General features: G+C 35.4%; 1 protein-coding gene across 9 annotated transcripts in view; it reads right to left on the bottom strand.

The window, feature by feature from the left end:
* The window catches only part of SUPT3H (SPT3 homolog, SAGA and STAGA complex component), a 534834-nt gene that overhangs the window by 178134 nt on the left and 330100 nt on the right, over positions 1–26600 (bottom strand). For all 9 annotated transcript variants that reach the window (XM_058554232.1, XM_058554229.1, XM_058554231.1 and 6 more), the window contains 2 exons: positions 8309–8395; positions 4668–4758 (listed from right to left, as the gene is read on the bottom strand). In XM_058554232.1, coding sequence (XP_058410215.1) covers positions 4668–4758; positions 8309–8395 — 178 coding nt within the window. The remainder of the gene's footprint in view (positions 1–4667; positions 4759–8308; positions 8396–26600) is intronic.

The raw sequence follows: 26600 nt of genomic DNA, 5'->3' as shown, positions 1-26600 counted from the left end.
AGTACACTGGCAGTGTGTGCTTACTGATATGCTTGAAGGCCCTGGGTTCTCACTGTGCCAGATCACAAACAGTTTCAATTTACAGCCTGTAACATTGCCCCCAAGCAAGACTGTCATCCTGTCCTTAAACGCCTTGAAATCTGGCATTACTTGGCCTTCTTCTGGAAGAAAGTCCTTTCAGGCATTCGTTTTCAGACTAGGGAGTTTTCATCCATATTGAATACTTGCTCTAGCAAATAATTTTCCTCCATAATCAGCTTATCTGGAGTTTCCAAAAATTCTTCAGCTGCCTTCACATCAGCACTTGCAGACCACCACTTACTCTCACATTATGTAATGAATAACGATTCCTGAATTGTTTCAACCACCAGAGCTAGCAGTAAATTTCACATTTTAGTTGAGTCAAGTCTTTTCTTTCAACATCACAACCTTTTTGCTTTGGCTGTGATCGTCATGGTGCTGAGAGGGATATGCTTCTGTGTCTGGTCTTCAATCCAGGTCATTAAAAGTTCCTCCAAGGAACTGATATAGGCCTTTCTCAAAACTTTGTTAGTCTCATTGCCTTCAATGAAGCAGATCCTTCAACAGCTTGTGTCACTTTGTTCTTGTTCTTCACAGTTGTAGCTATGGTGGAATGGAACATGCCTGACTGGTGAGCAATAACCATCACTGATTTTCCAACTTCATAGACCTTAATCACTTTAATTTTGTTTCTATGTCAATCATGCGATGTGGCCTCTTACTGGAAACATCAGCAGTGGATTTTGTATGCTTAGGATCCACGATGAACAAAACAACACAAGGTTAAATCAAACATAAGATAAAATGATGCAATCAAGAGATGCAGTAAACATAAGACGTATGAGGTTGCTGCAGGTGTAATAGGGCATACTGTTTTATGGTAAACCTTTTTTTTTTTTAATAAGTAGAAAGAGTATACTCTAAAATAACGATAAAAGGTATACTATAGCCAATATATAAACCAGTAACAGTTGTCTATTATCAAGTATTATGTACTATATATAACTGTACGTGCTATGCTTTGATATGACTGGCAGCACAGTAAGTTTACACCAGCATCACCGCAAATGTGTAAGTAATGCATTGTGCCATGATGTTACAATGGCTATGATGTCACTAGGTGATAGGGGTTTTTCAGCTCCATTATAATCTTATGCGACTACCATCATATATGTGGTCCGTTGTTGACCAAAACTTCATTACGCTGTCCATTACTAGAATGCGTCTCAATGTGGCTCTCTATGTGTTTATCCTACTTGGAACTTGTTGAGCTGCTTAGATGTATAGATTAATAATTTTCATCAAAGTTGGGAAGTTTTCAGTCATTATTTCTTTGAATATTTTTTCTGCTTCTTTTTCTCTTTCCTTTCTTTCTGGCAGTCCCATTATGTGTATATTGGCTCACTTAATGGTGCCTCATATTTCTCTGAAGCTCTGTTAATTTGTCTTCATTCCTTCTTCTCTTTGTTCTACAGACTGCATAATCCTTAGCAATCTGTCTTGAAGTTCACTGACACATTCTTCTGTCAGTTCAAAGCCACTACTGAGCCCCCTTCCTGAATATTTTATCTTCCATTGTACCTTTCAACTCCAGAAATTGTATTTGTATTTTTTATAATTTCTGTCTCCTTATTGATATCTCCATTTTGTGAGACACTGTCATCATATCTTCCCTTTGTTCTTTAAACATTGTTTCTTTTAGTTCTTTGAACATATTAAAAAAGCTACTTTGAAGTTTTTGTGCTAAGTCCAACATCTGGGCCTCCTCAAAGGCAGTTTGTGTTGTATGCTTCCCTCCCCCCCACCTTTTTATGGATCACAAATAACTGTTTCTTTGCATGTCTGGTATTTAGTTGTTGTTGAAAATGGAAATTCTACATAATATGCTGTAGCAACTCTAGATAATAATTCTTTCCCCTTCCTGGGGCTTGTTGTCATTGTTTGCTTATTTGGTTGTTTATTTAGTGACTTGGCTGGACTAGTTCAATAAAGTCTCTTTCCCTTGCAGTGTGTAGCCTCAGATATTGCTCCTCAGAGGGCACAGACTTGAGCGTGCAGTCTCCTCAATCACCAGGGATGACTGTGGTTTTAGTAAGATTCTCTTTGGCTGTAACTTTTCCTGATCTCTCTGTTAAGTTTCTGGCTGGTCTGACTCTATTGGTATAACACACAGCTGTCAGCTTCCACTAATTGTTGGCTGATTGCTCTATCGATTTTAACAATACTCTTGGGCATAAATTGCTTCACAGATCGATGTAAGTAATGTTGGGCTCTTCTGCAGAGTCAAGTTATTATCAGCCCTTAAGTTTTCCTCTGACACCAGGAGGACTCTTCTTAGTCATCTCTTTCCTTTGTTTCCTCTGTTAAACTTTTAGCTGAAGCACTGTCTTGCTTGTTGTTGTTAGCATCACGGAGCTTCCAGCTTCCTCTTAACTGCTCACCACCAGGATCTCCATTGTTTTTTACAATACCTTTAGGTATGAACTTCTACATGCTCTGTTCCAAACAGTCAGTCTCCATAGGGAGAGCTGCAGAGTTCTGTGTTATTAAGGCCTGCCTCTCCTTCTGGACTGAACTTTTCCACCACTGTCCTGGAGCTGGGGTTGGGAACAGCGAGCGATCAGCTTCTCCTGGAGAGACTCTCCTGGATCTAAGAGTGGCGAGCTGGGCAGGGATGGCAGCCTCTTGTCTTCTAGACTTGTCCCTTCTGGTGTGGAGCTTTACTTCCTATGAGCAAGCTAGAGTAGGGCAATCAGGGCCCCATATTCTCAGTCCGCCATGTCTAGGGTAGAGCTTCTCTTCTCTACGAATGGAAGATGAGTGGAAGCTCCAGTACTTTCAGTTGTGCCTGCCTAGAATAGAGCTTCTGCAACATGGAGCTGGACATGAGAAATGCTGACCTCCTGTCTCTCCGGGAGTGAAACTGCTGCTCTAGACCGGGAACTGGAGAAGCAGGTATCCAGCGTTCTCGGCCACATTTGCCCACAGTAAAGCTTCTATCATATTGAGCTAGGATGAGAAGGGAAGAGGGGAGCAAGTCATGGCTCAAATGCAGTAGATTCTGACTGTTCTTAATGCGATTTAGTAGATTTTCTTGATTATATGTTTCTAGATTTGCTGTACACCCTTAGGACAATTTCCAGAGACTTTACATTATCATTTTTAAAAATTTTCACAAGTTACATGTGTTTCACTGGGGAAAGAGCCTACCACACTCCTCACATGGCCATTCTACAAGTCCCACCTCAGTATTAGATGTATTTTACCCGAGTATTTTATCTTATAAATTAGACGAAATATTTTAAAACTTTATATATGACACAAAATTAGAAAATTTAAATGAGGATAAAGAGGAGAGATTTGAAATAAATAAGGAGGAGAGGGCATTCAACTGACTGATGGTTTTAGTATAATTCAACACTAGTCTCACCACTCCGAGCCTCTTGGTGTTCAAAGCATGGTATTAACAGCTATCGTTATTCAGTGACAGGAAGGTATCAGGTGCTTTTCATACATTATGTTGAACTCTCATAAAAACTCCACATGGTAAGTGATATAATTTCTGACTGATAAATGAGAAAATTGACTCTCAAGGTCACACAGAGAGAAAGCAGAGAACTGAGATTGACTGGAATTCAGATCTGTCTTGCTCCAAGTTTATATTCTTTACTCATTCCATAAAAGGAGGGATTTAAATTTATCTGGAGAACTATTTCCCAGGAATTAAATTCTATGAGAATTGCAGGAATATTAAATAGGCAACACTGAGTAAAACATTTGATCAGAAATTTTTTTTGCACGGTTATTAGACTTGCTGATTTGTTGAAGGGAAATGCAAATAACTCTTTCTCTTTCAAAGTTTGTTAACTCTTCATTTGGTTTTGAATAGTTTCCTGGAATTGTCCTTAATCCGGTAGAGTTTGTTTAGTTATTTTATTTATCAATGCATGTATTAGCAATGAATGCCACTATACAATGACTGTATCAATAAAAAATAAATGAGTTATTTCTAAAAATACAACATATTTACTTTGATTCAGTAAGTATTGTTTAGTAATTATCTATTTTCAGCTTAGCATTGTTTAATTTTGCAACATTAATATTTTTTATAAATATCCTAAAATGAGGAATTGAGTTGGAAAATGAGAAAATGAATATTTTCTACTCTGTTAGGCTTTTTGTTAGAATAGCACAAAATAACACATCAAAATGAGGTGACTTTACATCAGAAAACATATCAGATACTTTCAATAATAAATTAATAAAAACTCATTCATGTCCATTTCAAAGATATTTTATAATAGTTCTGGTTTCCTACATCCATGACAGAAAAATTACACTTGCTAAAATCAATTATGTTTTGAATCAACAAAGTTTTCTTAGTTTTATGATATTCTGATGTAAAGCAGGACATATTACCAAAAGAAAGAACTGAAATTCCAGATTACTATGAAGTCACACAAATAGAAAACCACAAGATTTAACTTCCCAACAAAATAAATATTTGGATAATTTCTAAACTACATAATTTAATGGAAGTATATATATTTTACTGTGATGTGAATATCTATATTAACGTTGCATAAACGTGTCATCCAGCATACATGCATCATACTGCTTTTAGTTTAGTATTTTGTTTAGATTACCTTCCAGAAGATCATCCTCGTCTATGCCTTTGATAATCTTTGATTTGTAGTCTCGGAAAAACATGTATTTTAGCAGTCTTCTAAGTTTTTTCTATTAAAAATATGAAATAAGTAAATAAGAAACTTCATACATATATTCACTTTACTAATTAAAGACTACAACAATAAGTAAATTTAATACACATGTACCCCAGGATCATTGGGGAAAAAATAGCAATTCTCAGCATAATACTATGAAATAAAAATGTAGTTATCAAATTAAACATAAAAGATAAAACACAAGTATTTTTAAAAGCACTTTTCCTTTGCAAGTACCCAGCTGCTCCAGAATCACAACTTTTCTTATCTTATAAAGTTTTAAATTTTTTCTGAAGATTGTGATAAATATCACGTTTTCCACACTAAGCTGACTATACTGACTTTATAGAATTTTGTACACATTCAAGACCAAATTTTATTTTATTTTATTTATTTATTTTTTTGTGAGGAAGATCAGCCCTGAGCTAACATCCAATACCAATACTCTTTTTTGCTGAGGAATATTGGCCTTGAGCTAACATCCATGTCCATCTTCCTCTACTTTTTTTTTTTTTTTTTTTGTGAGGAGATCAGCCCTGTGCTAACATTCGCCAATCCTCCTCTTTTTTTTGCCGAGGAAGACGGCCCTGGGCTAACATCCGTGCCCATCCTCCTCCACTTTATATGGGACGCCGCTACAGCATGGCTTGCCAAAGCAGTGCGTCGGTGCGCGCCCGGGGTCTGAACCAGCGAACCCTGGGCTGCCGCAGCAGAGCGCGCGCACCCAACCGCTTGCGCCACCGGGCCGGCCCCCATCTTCCTCTACTTTATATGGGACGCTGCCACAGCATGGCTTGACAGGTGGTGTGTCGGTGCACGCCCAGGATCTGAACCTGTAAATCCCTGGGCCCCCGAAGCAGAGCACGCGCACTTAATTGCTATGCCACCAGGCCAGCCCCCAAATTTTATTTTTTAAAATGATTTATAAACATCTAGACGAGGAGTGCGTAACAACTGCTCTAAAAAGCCAAGCACTCTCCTTTTTATTGTTTTGTAGTCTCTGAAAATCTTTTATTTAGACAAGTTGGTTTATGTTTTATATTTCTAGAAAACATTCTATAATCTGAAAAATATTTTTTTATGAAACTCAAAGCTGACGAATGATAGTTGGGTCTTGATGGCTTTCTTTAGGTTTATTAGAAGACCATAATACTGCGTAACTTTAAAAGTAACTGATAATACTTGTTAATTTGTTGTGTGCTTACACTTAGAATGTATTATTACTGGTTCTTGGCCTTCAGGTTTAAGATTCCTAATAATAGCTGAAATGTATTGCATTTTACAAAGTTCTTTTACAGACATATTGATATTTGCAATAGCCCTGAGATGTAGACAAATATAATCATCTCCTTTTTATATGTAGGGAAACTGAGGTTAAAAAGTCTTACCACTAGAGTTTAGTAGGGCCAGCGGTAGAACATATAACCTTTGAATCTCAGTTTCTTTATTTACAAAGTAAGGAAAGTACCAACCTTACAGGACTGTTGTGAGGAATAAATGAAAGAATGCATGAAGTTGCCTGGTGCAATACGTAAAACATAGTAGGCGGTCAATAAATACTGTTTGAATATAAACTGGAATTAATAAGAGAAAAAACATATACCTGTATACGAGTCGTTTGCTATCCTTCTGTTCTCTTTGCTCTGATTCCATTCAGTACTTTAAATTTTACTTCGTCTCATATTATACCTATGTAAACTACTTTAAATTCTGTTTGGAACATGTCAGCATGTAAACAAAATTATCATCTTGAGGAGAAAGATGAGAACACTGGCAACTATTGATACTACAGCTATGTTCTCGATTGATAAAAAAGATTCTGATTAAGAGTCCTTCTGGACAGAAGGGCATTGTCAATTAGTGTATGTTCCCGAAGTTTCAATATGATTTTAAATTTTGACTTGTCCAAAAGGCAGGAAAGAGTGTCAGTATGGACTATTTTTATGCTAGCCTCTTTACCTCTGTCAGTGAAAAGGAAAAACTGACTGGACAGATTCTGTGAAGTGCTAACGCTAACTCTATTGTTCTCCAGCTGCCTTCAGAGACAATCTTGGCTCAAGGTCCTCATTTCCACCAACAGCACCTTCAGGCTCCTTCCTCACGGTGCCACTGCGGTAGAGCACCTGTTTCTCCTTAGGCCTCCGAGTATAATCAAGTCACCAAATCTCGCATATTTTACTCTTCACTATCTTTCTGAATTCTTCCTTCTCCACTTCCAGAGCCACCATAGTAATCGTATTTTGCCTTGACTACTGAACGAGCATCCTGCTTAGTTCCCTTGCATTTGGTCCATTCTACCTATGACTGCATGATTCTCACCCTAGGCAGAACATGCAGCCTTCAACAACTCATACAGCCTCTCCATCAAATTACACAACCTTAAAATTCTTTGAGTCTTAAAATGCTTCTTTAACTAATTAATCTTACAGAGTTCCTAAACCAGATTATAGCTTCTTGATAGTGAAGACATTTCTTTTCTCTTTCTTTACATTCCTTATACCATCTAAGAGTTAATGAACTAAAAATTTATACAATTTAATGGTAGAGTGGTCAAAGTGCAGTTTGTAGAACCCTGAATCTCACCGCATAAGGCAGAGAAAATACTTGATCCAAGTTTAGTCAACCTTCAGTCAATCAGAATGCAAGGGTTTACAGATATAAAGTAACTGGATAGTAGAAAGGATGTTAAAAGGTTACTCAAAAGGTTAGATGGGATGCCTTCTGATAAACTCAGAGCTGCAAGCATACAGCACTGGGGGAAGAGCAGTGGGTGAGTGCATGAACAGGCCAGGAACAAGCAACGGGGAGACGGGGAAGGAACATCAGGAACCGAGCACTGCTTGCTCAACTCGGGAGGGCATCTGCCATAACACACCCACGGATATTCAGTTAGTTCTTTACATGTAACTTGCAGATGAAGCTTTTATTAAAAACATGTAAATATTATAAAATATTTTCAACTTGCTACTCATAAAAGATAGTTATGACAAAATTAGACTTTTAAATAGCAGCTTAAATATTTTAATACCTGAGTTCAAAGAGTAAGAAAGGAGATCTTTATTAAAAAATCTAGACATTATGGTATATATATTTATACTCTTTGAATATTCATCCTGATTGCTTTGCTTTTTCCTATAAACCAGTGTCACAGAATAAACCTCGTATTTCAAGTCAAAAAATTACTCTATGAAAGCCTGTAATCCTGCATAAAATTAGAAAAAAAAAATACGCCATTCAGTTATATCCCACTTATCAGAATAAAGCATACAGTCGATACACAGTGAATATTATGCAGCAATGAAAATGTCTAAATAGGTATGTAAGGATAAGTGAGAATTAGTTGTTAGCATAGTTTTACATAAGTGCTCTTGCCCATGTGAAAATAAATATCGATTCTCCTGTAGGAAACTATTTTGTTGTGCAAACTACAAAGACTAAAACATTAGTTCAATAGTTATGATTCCAATTTGAAAGCTATATAACAAGGATGCGTAATTTCCTTATATAAGTGTAATTAAGCATCAAGCATGGCATTTTAATACAATGAAATTTTTTTATATTACCTTATCTTTGCGCATCAAAAACAGAAGATCTTCATCAGAGATTACCCTTGCTCCCCGAAGCCGAGCAACTTCAGCAGCTTGCTGTAACTAACACCAAAAAAATTTAGGAATTTTTTTCAATAATCTAAATTAAATATACTACAGTCATGATGTTTCAAGAGATAGATATACTAAGAGCTAAAAACCTTTGGGAATAATCCAGCAGTCACATTACTGCTTTTAAAAGCAATATGTCTTATGTTTTAAAGCATAAAAAAGTGCAATTAAATTAACTTATAAGCCCACCTGTAACTGATACAATAAACAGAAATCCTTGATTTCTTTCATGCAAAAGAAAAATCACGTGCAGCTTCCAGAAATGCATTAATGCACCTGAAAATAATTTTATGAAATTTTATCCTCATATCCATGTGAGCAATGGTTTCACTCAGTATCACTAGTTGAATAAGCATATTATTAATCTGAGCTCCCATGCTGGTATGATTTGAAATAGGCCCATTCAGAACTTTAAAAGATCAACAAAAACAGTAGCTGTTTCTAATATCCAAAGGAAAAAAAATAGTTTTAGTTTTGGCAAGTCTTTAGTGGGCAAAGGATTCAGTCCATAAATCATAATACTGGACTACATTAATTTCTTTCCACACTAATCACATGCACACAAAAAGTTAACTGTATCTGGAATGCAGAACACAAAACATACTGCATGAAAAGTTAGATTCCCCCTGAAATGTTCATCTGGGCCCTTATATCTACAAAGTTGAGAGTTTTCTGGAATTCAGAAGTCCTAGAAACACAATCTTACTTGAAAATGACCTGGAAAATAAAAGAATGTGAAAAACGATAGTTCTATTTTTTGGCACAGGCAAAATCAGTCTCTTATTTTGATTAGTTGGAAGGAACATAAAATACATCCAGCTGAAAAAAATAAAGATGCTGGAGAAAACACTACAAAAATGTGCCTGTAACTTCTTCCAAATTTGATCAACCCATGGTGATTGCACCAAACCAACTTTATTCAATATTATAAAAATATTTACATATAAAAGCAGTTCCTGAATGCATCGTTCTTTGAAAGGAATAAATCTAATACATAGTCCTGAAAATTAATCTTTAAAAAGTGACACACTGTTATCTCAACAATTATAAGAAATCAAATAGTGCATTTGTACTAAAGAAATTCTGCTTGAATGTTTAAGCGATTTTGCTAAGCAAGCTTCAAACCTTGTCTAAATACACAGACTACAAAATAGACTATAAACTCCCTATGTGTCAGCCTTACCACTGGATTTCCTGGATACTGGTGGTTTGTATATAAACATAATTCTACCTAAATATAGAAATTTAAATTTAACTGTGAACCATTTAAAAAGAAATCTTGGGGGAAAGGTTTTTAAAAAGATGATGTATCTACCCAGAAAGAAACTAACAGTTTTCAGCAGGAAAAATTTGAACATATTTTTCTAAAAAATGGAAGACTGTCAGGGAAATATGTGTACACGTGTTTTTTCAAATAAAAACATTTCTGTCACAGTCTAAAGTACATGCAATCAGCGTGGGGAACAATATGGTCTCCATATCCATTTGTCTGGACACATACAGAGAAACAGGAGGCAACAATGTCAGATAACTTTGTATTTTCTTAAATGAAGGATGGTGACGATTTGAAATTATAAAGTACTATACAGATATAAGTAATTTTACTCATGTTAAGAAAGGATCAGGATAAATAAATGCCCCTAAATAGTTTCCCAATTAACCAATTGTTTATCCACACTACGTAGAAATAATCTGTATTTATAACACTCTCCAGAATGTCAGTTTACAAACAGATTAACTTGGAAAAGAAAGAAAATGGAAAATAAAGACGGAAGAGTTATGTATTTTAAAACACTGCTTCAAAACCTGTACATACCTATTGTAGGGATCTGGAATTTATGTCATGGTTATGTTGTCACAATTAGCAGGAAAATGTTATCTTTCGTTTTCATCTACCCGTTTTAGTAATCTCCCTCACCTAACCTACTACTCCTACTAGCACTAGCACCGCTAGCGCTCTCTAGTATGCCTTGGACTCCCATGACGTGAATCCTTGGGACTGAAAGTTATCAATGTTTTACCTCATCAAGCCGATCTGGCCCTGATGTGTCCCATGCTCCAAAACTGCCTCTCCCAAACTCTGACCTCGTCTTCTCTACCAAGTGAGGAGAGCAACCTTAACAGCTAATTACAGTGATCGCACTAGTGTGCATTACCTATTGGCTTGCTTCTAGAAATTTTGCCTATGTCTACCAGAAAGAGTAAACAAAGAGTAAAGAAATTCCTCTTTAACAGCACAAGCTTAATAAACAGGTTAGCAGCTTGGCAGTCCAGTTCCACAGGATGCTGAGCTCAGGATTGGTAAATCACAAAATATTCCTAATACCTTAAGAAATTCCTCAATTTCTTAATCCTTGAAAATAAATGGAAGTTCTACTTCATTATTCACTGCAGCAAGGCAAATATTTCTGGCAGTAATTAAAATAATATGAAATAACAGTACATTTTACAATCTTCTTCATTACAATGAAAGTAGTATACATGTAATTGCATTATAAAATATGCAAGAAATGGCAGAGCAGAGGAATATTTTAAGACCACTCACTAGTTGAACGAGTATACAAAGGTAATTTTCTTAACTATATGGACAAAAGTATGGTAATAGTAACCTTATGGAGACTTGTTTGCAACTTAGAAAAATATTTTGCTAAAAGACATCATTATTCTACCACAATAGCAACTCATTTACAGCATTTGTTCTTTCTGATATTATTTCTATTCTTCAAAGTAAACAAAAACTAATATTAAACTTGTAACAACTCTTTAAAGGACAAAATTTTCCCCTAGTATATTAAAATTCATGTTTGCATTTTAAATATTTTGGACGTTGAGCATTAAAAGGTACACTTTAAACTTTATATGTCATCTTAAATGCCTCATCTTTGATCCAACAAATAAATTTCTTCTCAATTTCTCATTGCTATCAATGACACTAACATTCAAACTCAATTTTTTTTCTCGCTCTATTGTATTTTCATCAACTTCTATTGATTTTGTTGTTTCTTTTAATCTCTCAGGGTCTGGAATTTGTTCTCTACTTCCACAATATTCATCCTAATCCAGGCCTTTGGGGATTTTTGTTTATTGGCTTTTAAATTTCAGTGCCTCCAAATTGTGATACATCCTAGATTTAAGTGCTAAAATGATCTTCCTCAAACATCATGTCCACAATTCTTGCGCCAGGATCCATGACAATTCATTATTATCTAACTTCAATGTGGTCTTTAAAGCCTGACTGACTCATAGATCGTTCCCTCTACCTTCATTCTCATTATATTTCTTGTTTTTCTCTATTAGTCTACATTTAAGCTCCAATAATTTCAGTTCTATCTTTATTATGCCTTTGTGTACTTGTGACGGTTAATTAATCTTATGTGTCACCTTGATTGGGCTATGGGGTGCCCAGACATTTGGTCAAATATTATTCTGGGTGTGATTGTGAGGGTATTTCTGGATGAGATTAACATCTGAAATGGTACATGAGTAAAGTAGATGGCCCTTCCTAACATGCGTGGGCCTCAACCAGTCAGCTGAAGACCTGAAAAGAACAAAAAGGCTGACTGCCTTGAACTGGGACAGTTCAAGTCTTTTCCAGTCTTCTCACTTGGACTGAACCATCTCTTGGTTCTCACATCTTTGGACTTGGACTGGAACTATACTTTGCCTCTCCTCTGTATAACCTTTAAAACATCAAACAGGGGCTGGCCCCATGGCATAGTGGTTAAGTTCAGTGCATTCCACATTGGCAGCCCAGGTTCGTGGGTTCAGATGCCAGGCGCAGACCTGCACCACTAGTCAGCCACGCTGTAGCGGCGAATCACATATAAAGTAAAGGAAGACTGACACAGATGTTACCTCAGGGCTAATCTTCCTCAGCAAAATAATAAATAAACTAACTAATTAAATTAAATTAAATAAAAACAACAAAAAAAACCCCCATCAAATAACTTTTCTAGATTTGTAGGTATATGTTTCTTTTCCATTAGAAATGAGTAACCAATAATTTTAATGACTAGTAGGAGAGTAAATAATCTTAGCAGTAATAATAGCTACCACTTATTGAGTACCTAATTTGTACCAGGCACTGTGCTATGTGTGTTACAAATATTTAATTCTAATTTAATTCCAATATTTAATTCTAATTCTAATGTTATAATGGATATAACATTAAAAGTCAAATAACATTATAATTTTTATAGTGATAGACAGGAATATCTTGCCATACTTCTTTTGAATCTGTACTTCTGCTTCCAGGGCAACTACTTTCAAATTTTTTAGGTTGTCCTTCTCTTAGCTTTACCTCCATATTTGAAACATGCTTATAATGCTTGTTTTATTTTTCAGCTTTAAATACTATCAATTGATTTCTTACTGTGGAAGATGAACATTTAGTGTTCTCAGATGCCTATATTTAGCCATCTCCTTCCTCCTCTCTTGATTTTATTTGTAAAATATAATTTTTTGTTAAATTAATTTCCAGTGTTTATATTATTATGACTATGTAAATACTATTACAGCTTGGCCACTATGATCAAATTTTTTTTTATAATTAAAAAAATTTTTATTCTTGTAGGTAATAATTTTCTTGCTTTGTTTTTTTGCTTAATTTTTTGTGACCCTAATACCATTTCATTTCAAACTCTTTGAAAGACTTGAAACATAAGAATTTCTTTCAATTTCATTGTTTTGGTTTTTGTTTTCCCTCTCCAGACATCTTACCTGGAGCCCTCCAGACTTTCTTCAACAATTCCATTTTGGATTCTTGTTTTCTTGATCCCCCTTCTTGCTCTTTCTTAATCTACTTCCTTATTTTGGTACAGCACATTCTCTGGAAGTTTCCTTTATCATTCTTGAGCACAGTTGTAATAGCTGCTTTAAAAATTTCTCTCTATTAATTTCAACATCTCAGTCATCTTGGAGTCAGTCTCCATTTTGTCTTTTCTCTTGGGTATGGGTCATGTTTTCCTGTTACTTTACATTTTAAAGAATCTGGGATTTTATCTGAGATATTATGAATGATACACTGTAAGGACTCTGGATTCTGTTATGTTCCTCTGAAGAATACTGATATGTATATGTTTTTAAACAGGCAATTAACCAGAATGAACTCAAACTGCAATATCTATTTCCCCTCCCACAGTGGTGGGCTACAGCTGAAAACTCCACTGATAGTTTCCTGAGAAAATGCGAGTGGGAAATAAATTTTGTAAGATCCTGCATGTCTGAAAACTTATTTATGCCATCCTCATATTAAATTGATAATCTGATTGGGTATAGAATTTGAAATTAAAAATCATTTTCCCTCAGAAATTTAAAGGCATTGCTTCACTGTCTTCTAGCTTAAAATGTTGCTATAGAGAAGTTAGTTGTCTTTTGATTCCTAAGCCTTTATATGACATTTTTCCCTCTCTGAAAAACTTTTACTATTGTTCTATTTCTACTTGAAATTAAGAAATTTCATGGTGCTGTGACTTGATGAGGGTCTTCATATATTTTCCTGGGACTCACAGGGATACTGTAACTTATAAATTCTTGTCCTTCATGTATGGGAAATTTTCTTGAATTACTCTGAAAATTTCTTTCCTTCTGTTTCTGGGTTCTTTCTAGAATGTCTATTAAGTGAATTTTGGTGGTCTCTGTGCTTGGGATCTCTTATACGAGACTTCTTTAATTCAACCTCTTTAGGGAGTAAATCTTTACTATTTTGCCAGAATGGCAAAGGGGTAGTTGACTGCTCCTTTGATAGGGTATTGGGATAAAACTGCTCCTTTACTTTCCACCAATCCTCCTGTTTTTCATCCACTGAAGACTTCTTTCTTTGGAGATACTGTCAATCCTGATCTTTTCCACGTTCTGAGGTTTCATTTTTCTCAGGTCTGTTAAACCTTTAGCATTTCTATCCACTTTTAAGCTTCCATAATTTGTTGGCATCTCTCATCTGCTATTTAATCTCTTCCCAGTTTCTCTGTCTTTAGAGGTTTATGTCTTTTAAAATTATTTTGCTGTCATTTAGTGGGGTTTTGAGAATGTTTGCAGATTGGCACAGGTACCACCCATGTTTAAACAGAAGCTGATACTCCTTTTTTTATGCTAACATTTATTGAATGTATGACCCTATGCTTCATGCCGTCTACATATTATCTCATTTAACTCTCACAACAAAACTATGAGAGACGTCCAGGTACACAAAACTGGCACTAAATAATGAATGCTTAGTATCAAGCCATTCATCTTGCTCTCCAAGGTTAATTTCTTATTCAGAATACAGGAAGGTATGATCAGTAAATCAAGCCTTACATTGCATAGAAAAGTCTAGCCACAAAAACATTTATTTGCCTTTCAAAACATTTTCATTGCTGGCAAACAAATGGTTGCCAAAAAAAAGGTTTGGATCAAAACATCTGAGCCAGTTGCTTCATGCAGACACAGCTAAGGACTGAGAACTAAGCAAGTGTCTGAAAGGAAATGAATTTGTAACTAAATACAGTTAACATTCAGAACACTATAAATGTAAGATATTTGACTTGGTATTTTCCTATCATATGATCTCCTTATTCTTTGTTGGTGACTGGTCTTTCACTGTTTTAGACATTTGAAACATAAACAAGTATATAAATTGATAAAAGATGTGCCTTAACTTCTTAGAGTTTCATTTTAACTCTTCTTTTTAGAATAGGAAGTCAAACACAGTTAAGTTAAGTTTTAAAAAATATGATAAGGCTATAATTACCAGTATCTCATGGCTCAAAGAATTCATTTCTATTTATACAAATACTTTAAAGAATTACCAAGCCACAATCAATATGAGCCTGCAAAGCTTAAAAAATGTCCAATAAACAATGACTGTATTTATTGTATGAGAACAGCAACCTTGACAAAGAACTAATTCTTTGGTTACTCTTATTTAAATGTGAAATTAGGAGAACAACCACCATTTGAAAGTTTTCTTTTAAACTATTTTGCATATAAGTTATTCATAAGCTACTTTCAAGTCTAAACACCTCAAGTTTTGAAAGTAAGCAAAAGGATATTTTGGAAATTCTTTAAAGTGGAAATTAAAGTAATAAACTAGATTATAGTTTATTAACTATTAACTATACTTAATACTATTTAAAATTTAACTATTTACTATTTAACTACTGAAACTACTATTTAACTATTTAAACTAAAATACAATTAAAATTGTTGAAAGGTGGCAGCAGATCTTTTTTTTTTGTGAGGAAGATCAGCCCTGAGCTAACATCCATGCCAATCCTCCTCTTTTTGCTGAGGAAGACTGGCCCTGTGCTAACATCCAGGCCGATCTTCCTCCATTTTATGTGGGACGCCGCCACAGCATAGCCTGACAAGCAATGCGTCGGTGTGCGCCCAGGATCCGAACCTGGGCTGCCAGCAGCGGAGCACGCACTTAACCGCTACGCCACGGGGCCGGCCCCGGATGGCAGCAGATCTTGAATTTGTTCAACATTATATATCTTTCGGTTACTCAATAACTGAGAAATGAAACAGCTTAAAATCCAAGGATGTACATTTCATGTGCATTTCTTAAAATTTTAGTAGCATATAAATTTGGGGTAGCCTACAAAATTTGTACTTTCCTTATCTACATTTAATAATGCCTCTTTTTTTCTCTGCTCATTTCTTGGCACCCCTGTGCCTCCCTCCACACTCCCTTCTGTTCACATTTCTAAAAAGGCATCCACTGAAAAAGTCGTAGCCATCACTTACTTCTTCAAAGGACAAGAATCCAACAGGTAAGAAGACTGAGTTAATTACGTTTTTTTGGAACTCTGCCTAATTTTCACATGATAACCTGATTTCATTTCACCCTAAAATGTTTAGGATTAAACATTAGGTCCTGTACTAAATCTTCATGGTTAGATCGGGGTGTTAAAAGCACTGAATTACACAGACCACACACAGACCAACGTAATGACTGAAAAAAATTACTAAATGGAAAGAATAAAGTATTGCTCAAGAATAATTATGAGGAATGAGAAAAACTGATTTCTAATTTTATCTCTGTTACTATCACCCTTGTTTTTGGCAAAAGCAATTTTATAATTTTGTCTTTTTGTTGAGAAAATATATGGATAAAGTGCGAACTTCACAATTTTAGAATTGCAGCTTCTGATGCTGGGTCTCAGAACCTAATCCACTCACAAGGAGGGCAAGGGCCTGCTATGAAACTCAGTGAAGGTACGGTTTCCTCTGTCAGTACTGTGTATCCTGAAGAGTGTTCCAGAACATTTAGATTATTACCTCCATCTTATGGTCAGACTAACTCAGTAGATTATCTCCACACATAGTACATAGCACTATACAAAGTGATTTCAACAGTAGTTTAATCAAGAAGCTTTAAAAAATCATTACTTTAAAATAGTTTCAAAAGCCATCTTGACCTTTTTCCTCTCATAAAATTTTTTTAAATGCCTATGGTTTGAAGTTTAAGTGAGATAATGTCACGCAGCACACAGCAAGCCCTGAATAAATGCTACCTACATTTATTTAGAAATGAGAAGTTGAGTTTCAGAGTCATCATTAAAAAGTTTATAACTTCTAGTATTCACAAAGATTAAAGGCTATTATTGGACCATTATTTAGTACTAATGACATTTTACCATAAACACATTTAGGATGTAATTAATTTGCATGGATAATTATATATATGTAACATATATATGTATGTTTGTATATACCTACACATACACACGTGTGTATATCACAAGAATCTCTCTCTTATAAGCTTTAAGAAAGTAACTCTCATCTAAACTTAAAGAGAAAAACCACATGGGCTTCTTTTGATATAGAACCAATAGCTTCTCGGGCCCCATGGCTTAGCAGTTAAGTGCGCGTGCTCCGCTACTGGTGGCCCAGGTTCGGATCCCAGTGCACACCGACGCATCGCTTCTCCGGCCATGCTGAGACCACGTCCCACATACAGGAACTAGAAGGATGTGCAACTATGACATACAACTATCTACTGGGGCTTTGAGGAAAAAAAAAAAAAACGAGGAGCATTGGCAATAGATGTTAGCTCAGAGCCAGTCTTCCTCAGCAAAAAGAGGATTAGCATGGATGCTAGCTCAGGGCTGATCTTCCTCACAAAAAAAAAAAAAAAAAGAAAAGAACTAACAGCTTCTCTAATAATTTCTCGTGTAGAATCACCTCAGAGTGAGATATAATGCCTGTGTTAATGTACATACATTTTGAAGCTCAAGTTTTTAAAAGAATGGTTGATCTTTCTGGTCCTCAGGCTCTTCAAGTAGCAACTAAAGACAGGTGGACACCAAACGAGCTCCAAAGATCCTTTTGGCTTTTACTTTCTGATTTTAGTATTTAACCCTAGGTATAGTTTACTTTTGGCTCCACAATTAAGCACATGCCTTAATGAGAGAAGAAACAAAAAAGAAGAATCACAAGAAGACATAGTACAACTTGGTGAGGTACAGATGGGAGTCAATTGTGAAAGGGAAATCCACTTAGTCATATCTGTGGAAATAGCAACCAATCCAATTAACTGCATGAGTGTGGAAGGAAGTATGAGGTTGAACTACTATTTAGCATTAATGACTTACTTTACCCTAATGTTTACCGTGGTACACAAACCATCAGGTGATATAGTTAATTATCCCAGTATCCTACCCAATAGTTCCCGATACATTTGAAAGCCAAAGATAGTTGCAAAATGGGATTAAAGCAATGCAATTACTAATGTGTAAAAGAGATTGGTCTCTATCTGTTTCCAATCTGCTCTATGCTTTTATTATATGATGAACAGAGATAATTTGTATATACTTCCCCCTGTCTGTCAGAGAAAGTAATCCTTATTCAAATTTGTATCCAAACATTGCTTGCATAGGAAAACCAATAAATGTTGTATACACTATTTACCAAATTAGATTATAGTATATGTAAAACTAAATGAAAAGTGAGGTTTCCTAGGCTCAGATGTTAGTTCCATATTCCACTCAGGAATTAAAAAGGTTATTAAAAAGGGCTCAAGAAAGTGATATAGTATAGATCTTGTTACACTCCCAGGTTATTGTGAGGATCAAATGAAATAATGTGGTGCAGGCACCTGGAGAACTATGAAGCGCTATAAAAGCCTAAGATATTGCTTAGGGATGACTCATTCTTGGTTAGGGGTAAGGCGAAATAATCTATATAAGAAAAGGAAAAAAGAGTCTACTGATAATTTGGTAAGTAAAGAAAATGTTTTAGATTTGTTACTAAAACCAAAACCAGGAAATTCTTAAGAGATTCAGTCATATGAGGATAAAATGGTACAACCATTCAACAACACTCACACAGTCACATTCTGAGAAAGCAAGCAGCATAGAGAAGACAGACCCCCACACCTTTGAAAATGCAAGTGAGGTGCCACAGCCTCTCTGAGGTCTCCTCTAACTCAAGCACAGACCTCATCACCCCCTTTCCATTGCGCTCCTGAGTACCTTGTTGGACTTCATCCAGCTTCTCATTTATCGCTCTATCTTGTAAAGATCTCTTTACAAGAAGACGGCTTTCCTTCCAGAATGCAGACTCTCCATTAATGTGTGTTAGAATGAAGTGAAATGGTAGTTAAGCAATTTGGCAAAAGCCACATAAAATGAGAAGTTGTCCCACTGGTGCAGGGGAATAGGGACTAGAGTAGGAAGGCTGAGGACTGCTGGATCCTAGTGTTACCTCCATAGGAATGTGGCCAATAACTAACATAAATGAGACTGTACTAACTCACCAAAAGAAACCAACAGACAAATCCAGAAATAATAACAGTTATCTTGCAGGGATGTTAAAAACAACAAGTGAGGAAGAAAAAAAAAAAAAACATTTAAAAGAGAAGCCATAGAAGGACAAATCTTCAACCTACAGTCTTGTAGATGAGGCTAAAACAAAGAAGTAAGCATGGAGGTTAAAAATCTATTATTTTTAATTGAACACTGGTCCCTGGTTTGTTCAATATATATTTACTGAGCACCTAGTATAGGCTAATCACTGGGCTCGGAACTGGAAATTATGGCTAATCAGAAGCAAAGCAAAGAAAGCAAGCAAGCAAAACAATGACAACAAGAAAAAAGTCAAAACACAGCTCCTAATCTCACACAGTTTATAGACTGTGCTTATTTTTCAGTTAAGACATAAAATAAATGGCAACAGATATTATGATTATTATAAAAACTTTAAATAAGTTAAACAAGTTTACGCTTAAAAAAATCAATTAAAGTTTATGCTGAAAATCAAAGAATTATGAGATAAGGACCATAACTTACACACAGTCACATATCACTTAACCACCGGAGAGTTCTGAGAAGTGCATTAGGTGACTTCGTCATCATGAGAACACCACAGAGCGCACTTACACAAACCTAGATGGTACAGCCTACAACACACTCAGGCTACATGGTACTAATCTTACCGGACCACTGTCTTATATGTGGTCTATCAGTGACCAAAACATCGTTATGTGGCACATGACTGTAATGGGAACAGTCTAAAATTTGGCTTCCTGGGCTTGACAGAGGAACTGCTAGCTGGCTTGTTTGGAGGGTACTCAAATTAATTCTTCAAGGCCTTCCCAAAATCTAAGTACTTTCTTCTTTACACAGGTTTTGCTAGTGTTAAAAATCATATATGGCAGGTAGTAAAATGAAAGAACTGTATGTATAATACCCACCAATAGCTCATACGTAGACGGGTATGGGAAATGTTAATGAAAATGAAATGCCCAATGATTAGGGTAGCTGATCTATATTATGCTACTGTATTTTTTAAATATAATTTTTCATAATAATCAGAAATGAATATTTCACCAGGATAAAAACAGTAAAAAATTAATAATTCCTACTTCATTGTACCTAAACACTGAATAATATTGGTTGGGCAAGTACCTGAGTTCACTTTTGGCTTTAAAATATACACAAATAGCTACACATACTACGCAAATATGAAAGAATCCCCTGGTTGCTATTTTGTCTGCGGCACCAGGACTTCTTTACTCTAAATCTGCAATTATTTTTTATAATGCTAAGAGAAAACTATTTCTCAACATAGACAAGATAAATGAATATAGCACATAAGATATACAAATACAATTTGAAGAGATGGTTTTTAAGGGTGTAAACATTTCTCTTGGTATAAAAACTAAAACTTAGTTGATAAGGACTAAATTGGCAACTAGTTAAGTTACACTTCACTGTGTATATACATTTTTATGGCACTGATTTTTAAGTGACTGAGTAGTTATGAAAAATCTTAGCATTATTTTCAGAGTAGCGGCTAACTTAGATTTAACCATCAGATACTTCCAGGAAAAAATTATGTTTCTGCTCTTTAAAGTATATTTTTTAATTAACATTCATTTCCCAAAAACATTGATTTGAAAGGGCTATTTCACTTCCCTTTAGTGCAAAGAGAAAGGACCCCATTTAAACTTTAGAAGGGCATGGAAAAAAATAAACAAGTCTGCTGAACATAATTTCCTCTTTATTCCTTTTGAAAAGTTATGAAATAAAATCTATTATTTAATTACATTGGATCAAGAAACAGGAAGAAAAAGATGCATTTAAGTCACAACACCTCTAGAAGAATAAATTACTATACTTCCTCTGGAGAGAAAAATGTTTTAATATGTGGATGGGCCTTGTCTAAACATTTCAAATCTACTTTATAAGGTGTGAAAGACTTCAAACAAAAATCAATAATAAAATAGCAAATGTCAAAATTGTAGGAAGAAATAATAACTACTTACTAGGACTGATTTATGAGTATTTCTGTAATATTAAGTAGAACTTAGTTTTTGCTCTGAAATTTGTTTTCATCAGTTTACTTAAAAAAAAAAAACTCTGACATGCACAACTAAGAAAATTTTATTAGACAAGTAGGATTTATCTTTGCCATACTTGAATAAAATTTATAAGATATTCCAAATTTGGTACAATGGTTATGGAAATAAGAATAAAGGCTTTCGGCTTTTTTAACCAGCAATAGAATTTTGGAGTTGGTCAGACTCCATCAGGGCCCTAAGAGGATGAACAGTGACGAACAGATCAGACACAGCCACTGCCTTCATATGGTCTGCAACACAGGTCAGCAAACTTTTTATGTAAAGGGGTCAATAGTACGTATTTTCAGCTTTGCAGGCCATACACTTTCTGTGGTATCTACTCAACTCTGCCATTGCAGCATGAAAACAGCCATAACACACTATATAAACGAATAAGCATGGCTGTGTTCCAATAAAACTCTGTTTACAAATATAGGCAAAGGGTCAGATTTGTCTCACAGGCCATCGTTTGCTGGCCTCTGGTCTACAGTATCATGAGGAAAATATGAAAACTATGTTGTGTCAGAAAAAAATGCTATGCTGTAAAACAAAACAAAAAAAGCAGCATTCAAAACTCAACATAAACTTCAGTTTAAATATGCAATCCACACAAGTACATGCAGATAAAGAACAATTGGGAAAAACACACGATTAGTTACATTAGCTATTCAGAAGTTTTGATATGACTTTATAAACTATCTTATTAAAACAGCATTCAGAACTTTTGACATTTACTTGCAAAGTATACACTTGCAAAGTCCTATATTCTCCTAATACTTTTACCCTTACAAATACTGACTAGAAGCTCCCAAAACAAAACAAAACACCTTTTCAAATAGAAATTCATATGCTTAAGGAACACACTAAATATTGTATTTCCACCGTAGTCTCATGTGCTCTCAAATAATGAACTAGATGATACTGATTACCAATAATCCTGTTGAATGACCGGGAAGCCCCACAACTTTAAGATGTATAATTAATTAAATATATCGACAGCGATAAGGAAATTTAGAATACAAACCCACAACGAGCCATAAGCTTTGAGTTGCTATATGTAAATTAATTATTCTCCCTCTCCTCTCTTGAGAGATTTTCCCCTCCTTTATATGTGCGGTCAATAAATTGAGCATCAAGCTCTTGATGTGCAAATAATTTCTTCTACTTCAAAAGCAAGTTAAATGATTTTAGCAAAGAAATCTCAACAGAGAACAGGTGGCTGTTTTGACTCTTGTCCTATAAAAGCAAGACTAAAGCAAGCTCTGGCTTTCAATTTGTCCTCATTCATTCATTCAACAAATATTTACTGAGTGCCTACTATACACTATGCACTGTACTAGGAGCTAGGGTATCATATTGAAAAAAACAGCCACGATCCCTGCCTTCAAGGAGCTTCCATTATGATAGGGAAGAAATAAATCAATAAATGAAAAATTTACAAGTCAAAATAAATGATATAAAGAAAAAATTGGGTTGATGAAATAGAACCTATGACAGGAGAGGCATCTGCATCAGACAGTGGTGTCAAGGAATGCCTCTCTTACTGGGTGACATTTTAGCTGATACTTGAGACCTCAGGGATTACAGGGCTCTAGCCATTCAAAGGGCACTCACGGGGCGGAAAGGAGTAGTAGAGAGCAGTACACAGGCAGAAGGAAGAACACGTGCAAAGACCCTCAGACAGCAAACTTGTCTTGAATAGGAAATTGCAAGTTAAAGAAAAACAAGAATGAATAAATAAGGACAGAGAAAAGGGCAGTATTCAACTCATGCAGGATAGCATTGGCTATGATAAGAAGTCTGAATTGATTCTAGGTGCAATGGAAACCACTCAAGAGCTTTAAGTTGGTTGACCACATGATTTCTCCAAATTAGTACTCTCTGTAAGTGTGAATGAGGGCATTACTAATAACATCACCTGGAAAACTGGCTAAAACCACATTGTCCTGGCTAAACAGAGAACTAAACAGAAAAATGGCAAGGTCTGACCACATTTTAAGAACTCTTTTGCTGCTGTGAGGAGAATGGATTGAAACAGGACAAAATAAAGAGGCAGGAAGACAGGTTACTACTGTGGTACTCTAAAAGAGAAATGGGTAGTGTTTGATGGTACTGGAAATGCAAAGTAGTGGATGAATGGGAGATATATTTTGGAGGTAGACTGAACAGAATTTCTTGATATTTCATCAATAAGCTTATTCAAGGATAAAACTGGTAACATGGGAAGTACTATTAATGGAGATGAAGTAATGTACGAGGTATACTGATTTACTATACAGTATTTTAGAACTTTTTAAGATATAACTCCACAAGATACTATAAAACATAATAAAACTATAAACCAATATGTGCATACTATCTTCAACAATTTTCCTTTTAACTAACCCCTTGTGTACTCATCAAAAGTAAGCAAACACTTAATGCAAAGTACTAGTAAATGTTGATTTAAAAAACTAATTATTTTAAAGAAAAGTGGTATCCGTATGTAAAGCTAAACTCAGGTCTCCTGGATATCTACTTTATAGTTCCTTACTTACATGATCAATAACAGATAAGGTTTTAGTAGATTTGCAATATTTTATTAATTTACAAGTCAATAAGTCCAAAGTTTAACTCAGATGCATTTCTTTATAAACCTTCAAAATTAATGAACAGTAAATGGCAGACTTCCTAAATCAAAAAAAACTGCTTATGAAATGAAAACTTCCAAGAACACTGAAAATGCAGAGAAAACATGCCCTTATTCTTATCCTGCACCTTTTTTTAAATCTAAACATCTAAATCCTCACTAGTCATAAGTCCTGAAACCAGGTAAAATAGTCTCATGCCAATGTGACATTATAAAGATACCTGCATAGTCTCAGGACTCAGTAACTTTGTATTTCTGGGCCCCAGTTTCCTCATTTAAAATATGAGATAATAAGAACTACTCCTTAGGGTTACTGTAAGATGATCATGGGCTTCTCCCAGAAGGGTATAAAGATAGCATGGTACGCAGGACCATGCTTTAGGGTAAGAGAAGGTGAAGAATAAATGTGCAGCACATCTTCCAGAAGTGTCGACTTCCGGAAGTGTCGACTGTATTAAACAGTAAGTAATTACAACATTATATTTGCAGTGAAATATACACAGATACATTATGGTATAGAATACAAAATTTGAATTAAATTTCATTATTAAAAGACTTTTAAAAAGTCAAACTTCCTTAAAAATACATTTAGTCTAATCCCTGCTTATAGTGGTAAACGTATGCGAAGTGCCTACACATGGTGAGGGTGCCTGCTATAAGCCTGGACAGAGCAGGCACTCCATATACGGTATTATTAGGAGAAACTACAGACATATAATTATTTTAATTAAAGAATTATCCCTTTTTCAACATTTTGCTCAAAAAAGGATTTTACAAAATGGCATCATTCTTTTTTTCTAAATATTTAAAACAGTTTGGTATTCAGCCCATGTAAAAAGGATCTTTTCTGTCTCATTGATTATTTAGACTATCCCCTAAAATGCACACTGTTCTGGGAGCTGTACATCTAAAAACAAACAAAAAAACAAAAACAAAAACAAACCCAAGGCAGATTACAAAGAGAATGTAAAATCTTTAACTTAATCAATTTCTATTTAATTTCCTTTTATTCTCCATTCATGAAAATGAAAGAAACAACACCACACACACACAAAGAGCAGTAAGTAGTTTTCATGTTGTTAGTTCCTTCTCTTCCTCAGGCAAAATTCCCACAGGGAGCAATAATCAGACTTATACGTAGATTAAAAATCCCTTTCTGACAAAATTCTGAATGCTTGGTTTATTCTCTGCACAGAATACTAGGTTAGACGTTATTTAGAGTTACAAATAAAAGAGAGTGGAAAAACGAAAGCAAAAAGTCTCAGCCTGCCTTTAAGGAGCCTATCCGATGTGAGAGACCATCCCCACATCTCAAAGGCTGAAGACAAACATAAAGAAGTTCATAAATAAACATGACTTGATTATAGCTATGCATAACTACTATTTGATAAAATCACATTCATTCAGCATTTGCTAATTTCAAATCTGTAATTGTTGAGTCACACTGGACATTGAAATTTAGCTTTTACTCACTGAAGAAAATTGACATAACATATTGAAGCTACAAATGACTCAGTCTTCTAAAGTCTCTCAAGAACCACTCACTCCTTTTCTAAAAAATGAAAAACTCAGAAATATGCAATTCAGAAACAGAATTTATTAATTTCAGGTATATGAGTCAAGAAAAAGACATTTTGGGGGCTGGCCCGGTGGCACAGTGGTTGAGTTTGCGCGCTCTGCTTTGGCAGCCCAGGGTTCACGGGTTCTGATTCCCGGTGTGAAACTATATACTGCTCATCAAGCCATGCTGTGGCGGCAACTCACATACAAAATGGAGAAAGACTGGCATAGATGTTAGCTCAGGGACAATCTTCCCCAAGTAAAAAGAGGAAGATCGGCAACAGATGTTAGCTTAGGGCCAATCTTCCTCACCAAAAAAAAAAAAGAAAAAGAAAGAAAAAGACATTTTTTCCTCTACTTATATTTGCAACAAAGTAAGATAAACCATTTAATTCATTTAAGTGGAGCTGCTACAATTCCCATTCACTCATCCAGCCATCTAAAATGACAACACTAATAGTAAAACAGTGGTAGTGGTAGTGGCAGTGGCAGTATCCATTTATTGATTTCTTAAGTCCCTGTCCAAAACAAGTCTCTATCTTCATCTCCTACCCATCCCTCTAGGCATTGTTCACTGCTACCAGACCAAAAGCTCTCCATACAAGTTCTGCTGGTATGTCTGTGAATCTACTCTTCCATCAGGCTAGAATAATCTTTCCAATTTTGTTTAGCTAACTCCTACTCAATCTTCAGAACTCAGCTCACACTTCATATCCTCTAGGAAACCTTTCCCAATTTCCTGTTCTCAGAATGCCCAGAACACTACTGAACAAATGAGGGCACTGAAGTAGAAGGGTAGATTTCCTTTCCTATCTCTACCAGTTACGTGCAAAATGACTTGAGGTCAGGAATCACATGTTACCCGCTTATGAATCCCCAGCACCCAGCATGAGAGTAGACAGTCAAAATAATTTTGTTGAATGAATGAATGTGTCAGACACTGTTCTAGGAACATAAATATGGTATAATAAATACTTTAATATTTTATCAATGGTAAATATTGGAAAATACTTGATCAAAGTCTCATAGTTACTAGGTGATGGAGTCAGGAATAAATCCAGGCTTGCTGGGTTTCAGGACAGGTGACCCAATGCTGTCAACTGAAAGTATTATCTTAGGTCTTAGGTTCTTGGACGTGATCTCTTCTAGTATGAAAATAGAGCCACCACCCTCTGGCCAAC

The sequence above is a fragment of the Diceros bicornis genome, chromosome 14 (genome assembly GCF_020826845.1).
Source record: "Diceros bicornis minor isolate mBicDic1 chromosome 14, mDicBic1.mat.cur, whole genome shotgun sequence".
Lineage (NCBI taxonomy): Eukaryota > Metazoa > Chordata > Mammalia > Perissodactyla > Rhinocerotidae > Diceros > Diceros bicornis.
The sequence above is the reverse complement of the archived record's forward strand: the minus strand, read 5'-3'. Positions and strand labels throughout refer to the sequence as shown.